General features: G+C 46.7%; 1 protein-coding gene across 3 annotated transcripts in view; it reads left to right on the top strand.

Annotated features, from left to right (window-relative positions):
* Positions 1-12,547, top strand: part of LOC134565217 (sodium/hydrogen exchanger 6-like) — a 28,186-nt gene extending 15,639 nt beyond the window's left edge. Inside the window, exons 9-16 of one of the 3 annotated variants that reach the window (XM_063424712.1) lie at positions 605-693; positions 911-1,024; positions 2,591-2,702; positions 3,073-3,226; positions 3,384-3,414; positions 6,213-6,292; positions 6,905-7,010; positions 7,803-12,547. In XM_063424712.1, the coding sequence (XP_063280782.1) occupies positions 605-693; positions 911-1,024; positions 2,591-2,702; positions 3,073-3,226; positions 3,384-3,414; positions 6,213-6,292; positions 6,905-7,010; positions 7,803-8,078 (962 nt within the window). In that variant the 3' untranslated portion in view covers positions 8,079-12,547. The remainder of the gene's footprint in view (positions 1-604; positions 694-910; positions 1,025-2,590; positions 2,703-3,072; positions 3,227-3,383; positions 3,415-6,212; positions 6,293-6,904; positions 7,011-7,802) is intronic. The other 2 variants (XM_063424710.1, XM_063424711.1) reach the window with 2 other exon arrangements.
* The last annotated feature ends 1,942 nt before the right edge of the window (positions 12,548-14,489 follow it).

The following is a 14,489-nucleotide window of genomic DNA, read 5'->3' as shown; positions in this document are numbered from 1 at the left end:
ACACTTGCGATAGAAGGAATAAGAAAGGAAAAATAGGATACAGAGCGAGGAAAGAGGGGCAGGGGGATATAGCTACCAACGGCACACACGTCCTCGTGGCGTGGCGTCTGGTCAATGGATCCGTCTTCTGTCCATGGGGAGATCTCAAAGTGTGAGTCACAGGGGGAAGCTTTTATAGTCATTTCAGAAGCGGGGGGCACCCAGCCAATGTGGGGGGAGCACCCGAGAGTCATTGTGAGGAGCCCCGTTGCTCTGGGAACCAGGTGCAACCGTTCAGATCAGGCAGGTTTGGGACAAGCAGGTCTGGGACTGGTCGCTGGTAAGCGCAGGCTGTCCAGCCATCCATTGTCTTCGTACATGTTCCCATGGGAGCCAGCTCCAGTCCAGTGGACACACCTGCAGCTCAATGCTTGGCAAACACGCACCATGGCTTAGGCCCGAGCCCCTTGCACGCAGTCCCTTCCTTGATGGGGGTCCTTGACAAAGGTCATGAGGGAAAACCAGGGACCTTCGAGCCCCGACTCTCACAGTTCCCTACAGGCCTGAGGTGCAACCCGGCTCCCTTTTCCTGACCAGGAGTCTAATGTGATGCTCTGCTCCCCAGGTGTGGTGGCTGTGCTCTTCTGTGGGATCACACAGGCCCATTATACCTATAACAACTTATCTACAGAGTCCCAACACAGAACTAAGCAGGTGAGAACTCCTCAGACCCCTTCAGCCTCTCTGAATTTCAAATTCAATATTTTTCCTTCCCTTTGGCCAGAATTAGATGCATCTGTCTTCTTACAGCTGCATTTCACTAGGGTTGCTTCTGCAGAAGTATTTATTGCATGACAGATGGGCTAACATGCTTTTCTTGTTAAATCTATATTATGTCTAACTCACTTTTAATTTGTTTTTCCTCTTTCAGTTGTTTGAGCTTCTGAATTTCTTGGCAGAAAACTTCATCTTCTCTTACATGGGACTTGCACTGTTCACCTTCCAGAACCATGTCTTTAACCCTACCTTTGTGATGGGAGCTTTTGTATCCTTTGGAGCCCAATTTATAAGACAGAAAGAGAGAGGTGCCTCATTCCCAATTTGTATTTTGCATTCAAATGAATGGGTTTGTATTTTTTCAGTCAGTCTAGCTTTATTTTAAAAGGAGATTTCTGCCATGTAGTGATGCCTTTGCTAGTTATTTTAAGAAGACAGAGATTCTTTTTCCAGCTTTTCTGTTGTTTTTCTTTTCCCTCTCTTCTCTTGTCTTGTGGGCATCTGAATCAACTGCTGCAGTTCATCATTCAGTGTGACCATGATGCCAATGCCAGGCATTGTCATGTGGCACCAGGAGGGGCTTTGCAAAGGGGGGCTGCCTGGTTTAGCTGTTTATTTCCTCTTTTCTCTGCTAGTGCACTTGGTTAACCTTGAAAAAAAGCCTTTTTTTGGTCAAACATCACAGTTACAGCTACAGTAGATGCCTCTGAATGCTGTCACGAGAAAGGATTTCCTGTTCTGCAGGCTGATGCTAATGGAACAAGGGCCCTGGTATGTCTCAGAAAAAACAAGAATTTTGAAGGAATTTTTTTCACATCACAGGAAAGCCAGTTAAATGTACAGAATTATTTTCACCCTTTGCCAGCACTGATGCAAGTTTATACTGGTAAACAAAATGTTTTTACCAGTGCTGGTCTGTGGGTTTGCAGCAGGCTCAGCTGAATTTCCCTGATCAGCTTTTGTAGGGTTGCAGTAGGGCAGAAGGGGTGGAGAACAGAGAAATGCCATTTGGGCTGTTAGATTGGAATTTTGTGCTGTGCCTCTTCAGTGGGAACTGGCTAACTCGCTGATGAAATAGCTCATTCATGAGAGAGATCATGAAATAAGTCTCTTATGCAAATTGTGATGTTCAGGAAAGAACATAAAAGCTAGAAGCGTTTTCCATATTATTCAAGGCTGTGCTGAATACTGGCTCCAAGATTATTTTTGCCATCTGGGTGCTGGTATTAAAAGACACAGCTTCAAAGATAAAAAGCAATATGAAGGGGCTGGTGGTTCTTGTATCTTGCAGGCTGTGAAAACAGAAAGGGTATTAGTTTGGTTTTTTTTCCTTCTCAATGGCTGCTGCTTTCATTTTGCTGAATAATCTTTGGGAATGGGACTTGGCTTAAAGCTTCAAACCCAGCTGTGAAGTATGGCATGCTGAGGAATGTCAGAGGGGTTGTCATAGCTGTGATGACTTGAGCTTCACAGAAGACAAATAATTCTTGGGGTGCAAAATGGACCTGGCAGCAGGCAGCAGAGAGCGTACTGTGGGAAATGGTGAGTTTTCTCTCCTCACTTGTCTAACATGTCCTTTTATCATTACCTTTGTTTATTTGTGCTTGTCTCTGTATGATATTCCTGAATTGCAGTGTGTGCTGTGTTTCAGCAGGGCAGTAGCCTGCTCTTCCCACAGTGCTGTAGCACTCAGAGCTGGGTTTTCTTTGCATCCAGAGCACTGGCATTTCTGCGGCTCCCAGTTTCCTTTGGGCAGTAGAAACTGGCTCTGTGTGCAGGTGGGATGTGATGGGAGACACAGGAAGAGCAATTTCCTTAACATGTGCAAATACAGCTTGCTGTCTTCCTAGGAAGAGCTGCCAATATTTACCCATTGTCATTTTTACTGAATTTGGGGAGAAAAAATAAGATTGGAATGAATTTGCAACACATGATGATGTTTGCTGGTACGTTACTGCATCCTTCCTTTGACCATGTGGCCCATTGGCACTTCCTTGCCCCTGAGAACCTGGAAATACTCCTTACTCAACTCTAAATCTCTTATGGGCAATGTCTGGAGGGGAGGCTGGGCAGGAAGGGACACAGTGGTTTGAGATGTAGGAATGAGCTCCTCTTGTCCTGCTTCAAGTGCATGGCATGGGGCAGGAGGAGGGTTTGCCTTTCTGGGCTCGGAAAGAGGGGTGACAAAATCATCACTATTCTCCCCTGGTGATCCCAGCAGAGGGGCAGCAGGATGTAAACCCCAGGTGGGAAGCTGGCTATGGGGATGGCCTGTGCTGGGGGCTGACACAGCTCCTGTGCTCTCCCTTCCCGCAGGGCTGCGCGGAGCCATGGCCTTCACCCTGGCCATCCGTGACACGGCCACATACGCCCGGCAGATGATGTTCAGCACCATCCTGCTCATTGTCTTCTTCACGGTGTGGGTTTTCGGTGGGGGGACCACAGCCATGCTGTCCTGCCTCAACATCCGGTCAGTGCGGGGCTCCCCTGGCTCAGCACGGCCTCCCCCTCGGCCTGCTCTCACCTCAGGCTGCACAGGTTTCAGAGACCAGAAGCAGATCTGGTCCTTCTCCCCAAATCCCAACCCTGGCACTGTGTGTGACACTGTGCTTGTTCTCTCCTCACAGGGTCGGTGTGGATGCGGATCAGGAGAACGTGGTGAGTGTGCTCTGCTGGGCACCTCTGCAGAGGAATCTGCACTGCACCCTCAGGGCAGGGGTTATATCCTGACCCTGTGAATGCCTGTCTATCCTCTGCATCCTTCCAGCTGCAGGAGTTTTTAGCTCCCCCTGTGAAAGAGTTTGCACTCAGTGGGAGTCACAGCTTTTCTGTGCTCTCTGGTTTTCATGAGCCTTGTTTTGACTTAGCTGGAAAGAAGAGCACAGAAGCAATGCTGGACTGTTTAGTCAGTCCATGTTGCTGCTGCAATAGATTCAGTCTCTCCCTTGCTGGATTTGAAGTAAAACCCAAAGTGAGCATGACATGGAGGCTCTGCCTCATCTCAGTGTCCAGGGTGGTACAGAAACACCATTTACTGACTCATTTTATGTAGCATCTTCTGCCCCACTTTTACCCATGGGTACCCTCAGCCCCTGCTTACCCCCTTTTCCTGTGGGTAGTGTAGTCGTTTTACATTCGCTGATTTTAACTTTTTTTGGCTGATGCACTAAATTTGTGCTGTTGTGGTTTAAATTGGGATAAACCATACATTTTCCAGGGGTGAACAAGAGCAAACCATTTCCATAAAATGCAATTCCACATTGTGCTTACTTTCTTTTCTTTCTGTGAGATAGACTTTTGGGAGGAAAAAGGCAAAACAGGCCTAACTTAAAAGTTGAAAAGATAGTTTTATTAACACACACTAAAGGAAGGGGAAAAAAAAGGAAAAAAATTGAAATTAAAAAAAAGGAAAATTTGAACTTTTCAAAACTCTTCTCTCTTCTTTACAAACTGTTTACTTTCTCACAACTAACACAGAGAGACAAAACTATGATTTTCAGTCAGTTTCACCATTTAAAAATAGTCTTCTATCACTTTGGGAGAGGAATCTCTCTTGATGTTCCTATGGAATTTTTCTACTGTTTTCTTGTGGGTTTTAACTGCCACAAAAGCAGCTGCCTGGTAAAAACTGCTTCTGTGACTCTTCTTATTAGCAGTTTCTCAGGCTGCTTATGGGTCATGGGTTTAGACTTTTGCATATTAGGGTGTCACTTTTTAAAGATGCACAACTCAAAAGAACAAAAGATTCTTCTCAGGGAACAGAGATATCTTCTCACTTCATCAGCACAATAGACTTATCTTTATCTCTGTTCAAGCATCTCATAAGATCAATATCACTTAGTCCATCATACACACCTTTGTTCAAAATTTACACACAAATTTGCACATCTCTCTAAATGCATATCTTCTCACAACTTGAAGAGGTATGTTAGTCTAGTTTCTATGGTTTACATCTAGAGAAGTCTAGTCAGAAATGTCCACTTCCTCAATCCCTCTTTCTAATAATCTTTATCAATTCTTTCGCTGACTTCATGTCATGCTGTTTCTCTAGTGTTAAATCACTCTTCTCTCTCTCTCAGGGAAAGAGTTAGAGTTCTGAAAGCTTCATCTTGCTAAGAAAAAGTTAAATCTGCCCAAGTCTGCAATAGTCAATGTGATCGGCCGCTCTGAAGAGGCTTGGCTTTTCTTCTCTCCACCCCCTTCTTTCCCAGCTTAAGAGTCACCAGAAGAAAGGGAAGGGGGGGGGGGGGTGTCTTTGCTTATCCCTTAGTGGCAATCAAAGTAGGCTCAGTGCAGCTGGGCCCAACGGTGTTATCAGGGGCCCAGCTCCTGCCGCTCCCTCCTGGCTCGGCTGGCTCCAGGCCTCTGGCCACCTCCCCCACCAGCCAGCTGGAGCCCAGAGGCACGGCCAGGCCCTAAGCCGACTTCCCCCCCCAAGGGGAAGGGAGCAGCAGGGCCGGGACGGCCTAGGCCATCCTAAGGGAACAGCCTGGCTTGATGTTACCTGTTCGAGTGATCAGGAAGAAAGAGAAGAGTTACCCTCACTCAGAATTTTATATGGGTATTCCTCAAAGTCGCATCTAGCTTCTTCAATAGTTCAACAATATGTCAATATTCAGAAATAGACTCTGATAAGTGCCAGTTTCAAAACAATTCCCAAGTCCTGCCAGGACACTATTTCTACTTTAACTAAAAGCCAAACTGTGTCAACCTATAACAGGTAGTTATGTGGCAACCACTGACCACACTGAGATCAGTGCTGGAGCCCCACAGCCCTGGGAGTTTTCCTGCCTGGTAGTTCCAGTTGTCTCATTCATGTGTCTGCAGCCTGGTCGTGCTGTGGCTCTCCTTGGTTTCAGTGTGGATTCCACACCTTGGAGATTCATTTTATTCAGAGCCATTTATTGAGCTGTTTACCTCCTGGAGGGAAAGCATCAAATGCAACAGCCAGCCCAGGGCCATAATCTGTAAGCCAGATTTCTATGAAATGTGTAATTGTATTCACAGTCCCCTCCACACAGTTTTTATTTTTTTCTCTGACTAAAAGGAAGCCTGGAGTTCCCATAACACACAATTATTTGCATGCAGCAGTGTCAGGTGAGATCTGATGGAGGTTGGATCTGTCAGTCACTATTAAATGTGATGTCTGGGTGCAGCTGCTGGCTCTGAGGCACTTTAAACCTTAGGGCCAGACACTGGAAGGCTCTAGCAGCAAAATGGTCACTCTGTGCTTTGATAACACCTCCCTGAGGCAGTTGAATGCTGCTAAATGCAGCCTGTTGTCATGTGAACATCCTTATACACACGGCAGCCAAAGGCTTCTTCTCAAGAAGCAGTGGGAAAGTCTGTCTCTTTGTGTCCCCTGGGGATAATCCAGCATCCCATGGGGTCTCCTGGCCCTGATCCAGGTCATGGCATGTTGTCCTGCCCCTCTTTACTGTTTTGCTCTCCCACAGGGTGTCCCAGAGAGCGAGAGGAGGAGCACAAAGGCTGAAAGCGCTTGGCTTTTCCGCATGTGGTACAACTTCGACCACAAATATCCTTGGGTGGCAGTCGGTGTATGCCATGTCAGATCCCACTGCCCAGACACCTCTCACTTGGACCATGACTTGCTCCCTGCTTAGCAGAGGAGCCAGTGATTGCTTTCCCATGACATTGCTGTGTTTTGGTCTGCACCTACTCGTGTCTGTGGCTGCGAGAAATGACAATTTCCACGCTCTCTCAGTGAGAATGCAGCAGCAGTTCCGTTCAAAGCTGGGCTCTCCAAGACTGGAATCCTGGGGGTCCTTAATCCCAGGGGCAGGTGGGGAGGAAGGGGTGGGAGTTTTCTTACTTGCAGTCTCTCTTGGTAGATCTGTACCTCTCCTCCCTTCCAGATGCTGTGCTGTGAATTAGTGGAGGAGAGATGTTAGGCTGAGGGGGACAGGGGGATGGGACAAGCGATGCTGTTGAGCATCTTACCAGGACTGTGTCCTGCAGTGTTTGGTTGCATTCTCGTTGCACACCATTACAACTTCTGTTCTTCCACCCATTTTTGTTTCTTTTCTCTGTGATTTCCTTGCAATGCTGAGTCCTTCAGTGCTGCCCTCCCAGCTCTTGACTCACTGACATGGCCCCATTCCTCTTTTTTCCTTAACCCTCTCTGTAGCTATCTAAAGCCTCTCCTGACACACAGTGGTCCCCCACTGACCACCACACTCCCAGGATGCTGTGGGCCTGTTGCCCAGTGCCTGACGAGCCTGCAGGCGTACGAGGTGAGTCCTTTAGTTTCCTTTCTGTCACAGTGTTGTGAGTTTGATGTGTTTTTGTTTCTCTTTAGGATGCTACTCTGCAGCATCAAGCTGGGAGCATGAAGGAAATTAGATATCGGGGCTGATGGATGAACTAATTTCCATGAGTATTTTGCTTTTCCAGCCTGCTGTTAGGTCATGAAGGGGTTTGTGGTGTATTCATGGTGGTTCTTCAGTGACTGGCTCAATGAAGTTGTCACAGCTGTCTTTCCCCAGGCCCAGCTGGGAGGACACACAATTCCCTATCCCCTGCTTGCTTCCAGCCTTACAGCTGAGCCATTCCTGCAGCCCTTTCAGCTGCATCACTCCCAACCAGAAAGGTAGCCAGCATTGCTGTGCCCAGGGGCCCCGTGCAATGGCAGCTGTCCATGCCAGGAGTCTTCCTGCCCTGTCTGCACAGTATCAGCATCAGGTTTCCTGACAAACCAGAAATGACTGTGATGGGTCAGAAATGCAATTCCTGTGCTCATGAGTATTTGATACGGTCAAAGCCACAAATGCTACATTCCCTGAGTACCTGGCTATGGCACCAGAAAAAAGAGAGCTGGGAGAGCCCTTTTAGGCAGTCTGCAGAGAGATTCTGTGTGGTGTGAGTCACCTGGGCTCTGAGATGTGTGTGTCACATCTGGTTCTGGTCATGGTGCAGGAGAGCCTGTGACTCGGTGCCTCTATCTCTGCTCAGTCACCATCACCATGCGATTGTAAATGGCCATTCTGGAAGAGTTTAACAGCACTTTCCTCCTGTTTCTTCTCCAGAATCAAGAGCAGCTGAAGGATGATGACTCAGACCTCATTCTGAACGATGGGGACATCAGCCTGACGTACGGGGACTCCACAGTGAACACCGACTCGGTGGCGTCCAGCGGCACATCCCGGCGGTTCGTGGGGAACAGCTTGGAGAATGCCCTGGACCAGGAGCTGGCTTTTGGGGACCATGAACTCGTGATCCGGGGAACACGCCTGGTCCTACCCATGGACGATTCGGAGCCCCCATCAAACATCCTGGATAATGCGAGACATGGTCCGGCATAAGGTTGCTCGGTTTAATTGACAGTAATATTTGCATATATGATCAAGAAGTATATACTACCTAAAGTCTAATGCATGTCTCAAAATGTCTAAGCTGTATAAATATTATTTATATGGTGTCAAAAGAATATAAATATTCTCTGCCAAGCACTTGTAAAGAACAAGCAGCAAATTTAAGTTAAAAACTGTGTTGACTGCACTATGTAGGGTGGAACTGTTTTAGCGTAAGAGTATTTTGCACACAGTGAGCTTCATTAATGTGTGATTTGATTAAGGGTTTAGTTTCCAGCAGGTGAGTAAAGGAGCTGTGACTCCTTGTTCATCCTTCAAACCTGGAAAAGGAGGGTAGGGAGTTGCTGGTGAGCCGTGGAAATTGCTTTCTAGTCCGATGAGGATTGTTGAGTTTCTTTTGGTCTCTGATCTTTGGATAGTCACGTTTGAAATATCAGCAGAAAATCTGCCCACAGACACTCTTGCCAGGCAGTGGATGGTGATAAATTTGTTTCACTGTGAGAACCTGGAGACTTTCTGCTTTTTAGTGACCCTCTGCCCAAGCCCTGCTTTAGTGGGCTCATGGCAGACCCCGGCCAAAGCTGACAGCAAGGGCTGCGGATGTCTGGCTGCTTGGATGGGAGAAGGAGAGAGGGATGGCTGGTGTCTGTAGTTGCGTTCAGGAGAAGGAGGTTATCCCACAGAAACTACACCAGGCATGCACAGATTTTAGGTCTGAGTCCAGCTCAAGCAGCTTTCTAGAACCAGTCATCAAATTCTCTTTTGGCAACTAAACTTCACATTTGGGAAGTGGCCATGTCTTTGCATGGGTGAATCCCTGTCCTGCAGTCACAAATGTAGCCAAGGTGTGCAGAGCTGCTGCAGCTGCACATGGGGCTGTGGAGCCCAGCCAACCTCAAACTCGAGCTTTAGGGCTGCAGATCCACATGGTACCTCTGGAACTCTCCAGAGGCATCCATCTGGTACTGAAGGGGAGCCGTCCATCCGTTCTCCCACAGAGTCAGAAACCATTGCACTTTTTTTGGTCACTCCTTGTCTTAGTTTGAAAGACAGGTGTCTATTAGGGAGGGCAGGGCCTCCCTTGGAATGGAGAATTCAAACCCCCTCCCTCCAAATTATTACAATTTTGAAAATTAAGTGGGCTCTCAGGCAAAGATATGGGGATAGGAATAACAGTTCTTTACTAGTATGTATAACAAGGCAAAACAAACAACAACTACAGCATTAACAACAAAACAGAACCAGGAACCTTGAAGAGCTTTGCTTCACAAAGCCCAGGGTGGTCTGATCTCGGTGCCCCTGCAGGACTCAGAGCACCAAGCTGGAACGGTGGAAAATCCCGGGCTGGTGGATGAGATATATCAGAAGCTCCATCAGTGGCAGCTGGAACAGCAGGGATGTCTTGGCAGGGCAGGGCAGTGTGGGGGTACAGCGTAGCAAAAAGCCTCAAAGCAGTGCCAAAGAAGTGGTGGTGGGACAGGGCCGGCCCAGCTCCAGCAGGGCAGGAGGATTCGAGCTCAGAATTCCTGGACACAGGAGCAGATGATGGTAGATTTCCCAGGATCGGACTTGGTGGTGACAGTGAACTCCCACAGCAAGCAATAGCCTGCCCATCCTCTCTCTGATGCCGAGAGCAAGAGAGAGAGCAGCTGCCCCCACCCCCGTCCTTTACTTGCCCCCAAACCTCGAGGTATCTTTTCCTCTCCAAGAGAAAACTCTCAGAGACCAAAAAAAGGTGTAGCCCAGTGCTGCACTCTCCTTTGGCCACTTCTTTGTTTTCCTCAAGCACCCATAAATACTCAGTAGTTAGTTTCCTGATAACTTATGGGAAAAAACTGTAAGAAAAAAAAATGTAACCCCCAACACTCCTTAGCATGCTGTGTGTCTGCAGTCTCCACCCGACCTTTCTTGTGTCTCTTATCATTTAATGAGAAATGTTTGCGAGTTGAATTTTGGTCTTAATTTACGTTTTTATTTTTCAAGGAAGAGCACAGAACAATTTATGATTTCACACTAGTGTTAAAAGATTTGTTCTGTAGTTATGGGAATGGCTAAAGGTGCAGTGAAACTGTTAACCCTGACATCTTTTTTCTCCTGGAAAGGGGGAATCATGGAAATTTACTGTATGTAATTTTATTGTCTATTTTATCTACAGTTTTGCTATACAAACCTTTCAGGGTTACTGGTGCACTACAGATCCATTCTGGAGTTAACCCTCTCCAGAGGGCTTAAACAGAGCTATTTAGAATGAAAATGCATGAAAGAGAGCCAGGTGAGTCTGAGCACTCACAGCTCCCATTAGCTGTCTTTGGAACAAACTCTGCATCTCTCAGGATCTGACCCTGAGACCTCAGAGCAGTGTCCCCACAGCTGTTTTCCCCAGCACCACCTGAGAGTTGGAGACAGAAAGTCCTGAAGTTTCAAGTGTATATGAATAGTTGAGAAAATAAATCTACACGGTTGTTTTTTCTTTTTATCAGGTCTAAGTAACATTGCCTTAAATTTATGGATGTGAAACGATAGTTATTTTGGCAGTTTATTCCCAAGAAAATGCTTTCTTTTTCCTTCTGAACAAAATGTGTAAGTGTTGCCGTAGGACTTCCCTAGAAGGGGGGTAATGCTCTGTTTATATTTGAGTATATTTGAGGCATCTTCCTTGCACCTGTAAATGGCATCCCATTGCTAACAAAGTTGGATTAGCACTGGCCTTTGTTTCCTACTATGCAGGAATTCCATAAAGTGAGTGTGCATTTTATATGATGTCTGTAACTTAACTTCATATGTTTAAAAAAAACAAAAAAAGGAGGGAAAAAAAAAAAGTAGAAACCTGTTGATTTTAGGTTTACTGCATCACTTCTACATCCTGTTTTTTGTTCGTTCTCTGTTTTTGAAGAGGTATGATAAATAACTACCTCTTGTTTTTTCCTGTATAGCCTGACTATGAATTCAGTTTAAAGAGTTGGTGCAGCTGGAGGTGCAGAACAGTTCTGCTCCCCCAGGGCTCCCTCCCAGGCATTCCCAGCTGAGATGCAAATTTGCTGCATGGTGGCCATCAGTTGATGTTTTCCCATGGCTGTGGTAGCATTCCTCTCTTCCTCTGACCCTTTGACTTCAGTAATTTATCCACTCAATGTAAACTTGCCAACACATTACCCATAAGCCTCAGCTTTTACACCAATAACAATTCAGTTAAGTACATGAAAGGAAAAAGTTAACCAATGATGATTTTACGGGTTACGTTATGATCCATATATAATATAACCAGGACTGTTTCGAATAGCCTTAGTCAATGAATTTATCTAAGCTTAAATTCATGAGTGATTTCATAAATTAATGGGATTCATCCTCAGCTGATTATTTTCTGTGCTGGGCTGCAGGAGAGCACACAGGAATGCCTGGTGTGCAGAGGTAGAGCTCTGATGCTTTGTGCTGCAGATGGAATTAAGGGTACCTTGGAGAATCAGGGCCTGAGACCTTTGCCAAATAGATAAGACAGTCCTGAGAAGGCACTTTACAGTCCCCACAAAGATTTAGAGAAGGTGCCCTTCTTCTGTAAATTGAATTTTCATGGTTTTTGCACATGAAAAAAGCATTGTAGGTAAAGTTATGATTTGTACTGGCACTGTCGATTTGTGTGGTAATGGCATTAACCCCGTAGCTATGGGGTTTGTGCAACTGATCTGTGATAGCTGATGATCACTATTGGACCTTCTGTTTACACTGACTAAATCTTTTACTGTTGCATTGTACTGTGAAAGAAGGATTATGGGCCTATAAAAGATTTTTTTTTAAATTTTGTGTACTGTTTCATTAATTCACATAGAAATAAATCTGTAGCAAAGTGACAATGTGCCACTTGACCTTCTGAGACCAGTTTGTTCATGGCCTTTGGCAGCAGCCACGGATGCTGGACCCCAAGGACTGGAGGGCAGCTGGGCTGGGGTGCACACTGCCTTCAGCCCAGCTCCTGGGACACACCTTCCTTGCAGGAACAGTGCTGGGGAGCAGAGCCGTGCTGGTTGCCAAAAGCTCCTCCAGGAGTGATAGGATGGGGTTAAAAATGATTTCTACATTGCAAGCGACTAATTACAAGTGGTAGGGGTTAGAAGACACACAGCCTGAAACCTGCCGGGCAACTAGGCCTTGGAACAGAACGTCAGCTTACTGTAACTAGCATCATACTATTGTTTTAACTGAATCGAGTGTGACTTGAGTCCAGGAGATAATTAGGGAAGAATTGTCTTAACCAAATCAAGTATAACTTAGAGGAAAAATAGGTATGATTTGTGATAGTAACTAAGGATCAGAGGAGTTGGTAGTTAGGGGTGGGTGTTAATTAACATATGTATAACATGAAGGTATAAAATCACAAAGCAACTTTGTACTCTCAAGCACTGATCTGGGCTTTTGCAAGCCCCCTGCCCCCGTGTGCTCTAATAAAGAACCGACATATGATCACCTTTGTGTGGTTATATGTTTTCCTACGCTAACAGGAGCAGCAAATCCAGCTGGGATAGTGCTGCCCACTCCCAGCCCTGGAGCAGTGAGTGGACCTGCATAGAGGCATTACCATGGGGTGTTTGCAAAATCAAGTTTCCTGAGCTTTCCCAGGCTTTTATATCCCCTGGGACTGTTGAATTTGCACTTGGGCTCCTGGCTGGTGATTCTGCCCTCTGACTCCCACCACACCATTTTTTTTGGTGCCTGCTGAAAAGGCAAGTTGTTCAAATTCTTTACAATCCTTCAGTGCAGAGGGCACCTCAGAAACTTCAGGAATCTCTTTCTGAGGGCTCTGGTTCACAAAGGACAGCTTTCATCTCTTGGATGGTGTAAAACCACATTTTTACAGCTCTGCCTGGCTGCAGGAGGGTAGCCTTGATACCTATGTAACACTTATCTCCCACCCATAGCAGCGGACAGCTGAGGGGGTGTCTATGCTGATTTCCAAAGGGACTGTGGCCTTTGTGTGGGGTGGTGAATCCTGAGCTGTCCTGCTGGGCTGTCCCAAAACTGAGACTGCAGCTCACAAAAACTGAGTGAGAGAGGCTTGCCTGGCGTCAACGCTGGTCATGGGTGGCCTGTGCTACTGGAAGTCACAGCAACGGGACAGGAGACAAAGGTGTTATATTATTTTCTTGCTATAAAATAATGCTAATTCCACTGTACACTCCCACCTCAACATCCCAACAGTTGGAATAAACACCACTAATCCCACTGGATACGTGCTGTCCAGGCCAGCTTGGGTTGGACTCGGGCATGTAACTAAAACAAACAAGGACATCATTTAGCAATTGAACAAATGCCTTTTGGCAGCCCTTCACCTTCCCAAACCCTCAGAAGAATTGCAGCAGACCCCTTCAAATGTATTTTTTCCTTGAAACAAGGTGTGATTCAGGCCTCTCACCATTGGTGAGTGGAAACCCCAGCACCCAAAATGTAGCTGGGATCCTCTGGTCTGCATCGACCCTTCCCAGAAGAGGCAGCTGCAGCTGGGCACCCACTGGGCCAGGAGCTGTCATCTCATATCAGCCATACAAATATTTTGGATAGGTACTGTTCAGAGGCACAGCAATCAGGGACAAGGCAGTTCCCTGCATAGTCTGGGGAGGGGGACTTCCCTTGCAGGCAGGTGCACAGAGTTGTCATTTGCTGATTAGTCCCTGTTTTATTAGTTCTGTTCAGTTTGAGCTGATGAATGGCAGTTTTCAATCAGTACCATCTGTCCACCTTCATGCGGAGATCAGTAAAGTGCTGGGAAATGGGCCAACACTGGGTATCTACAGCCTCAAAAAATCACAGGGCTGTTTTTAGAGCAATCCTGTATTACCATACCCAAAGCCACAGACAGTTCTGCACCCTTGGCTCTGCATCTCCACATCATGCTGGGGTAGCATTTATATGAGGTAAAATTTTTAAAAAGCAAGGCTTTGATTCTTCTTCCTTATCTAATCATGGCCTGCAAGGAGCTCTGGTCCTTGCTGGGTCCTCTAGATGGCAATATTGGAAAGGACAGCAATTGTCCATCACCACTGTGTCCCTGCAGATCTGGGCCATGCAGAGCCCAGCCCACCCCAGCTCCAGAGACCCTTCCCATGCCCTGCCGGGTTCACCACATCTCATGCACCATCCAGCCGAGTCCTTATCAGCACAAAGGAGAGGAGACCCTGTTGCAACATCGACTGCTCTGACACCCTGAGCCCCCTTGCAGGAGCCACCACCTTCTCAAACACCTGGGAGTATGGATGTGCTCACAGACATCTCCCCTGGGCTTTGTTTTCCCCTTTAAGCCCAGCTACTTGTTGGCCATTTTTTCCCTATTAAGCTTTCAGAATGAGGAGTTAAGGCCAGTGGCCAGAAGCTGACTGCTGGATGAGTTTTGGTCAGAGATGAGCTGCACCCCTT

Source organism: Prinia subflava (assembly GCF_021018805.1).
Source record: "Prinia subflava isolate CZ2003 ecotype Zambia chromosome W unlocalized genomic scaffold, Cam_Psub_1.2 scaffold_41_NEW, whole genome shotgun sequence".
Classification (NCBI taxonomy): domain Eukaryota; kingdom Metazoa; phylum Chordata; class Aves; order Passeriformes; family Cisticolidae; genus Prinia; species Prinia subflava.
Note: the sequence above shows the minus strand (reverse complement) of the source record. Positions and strands in the feature narration are given on the sequence as shown.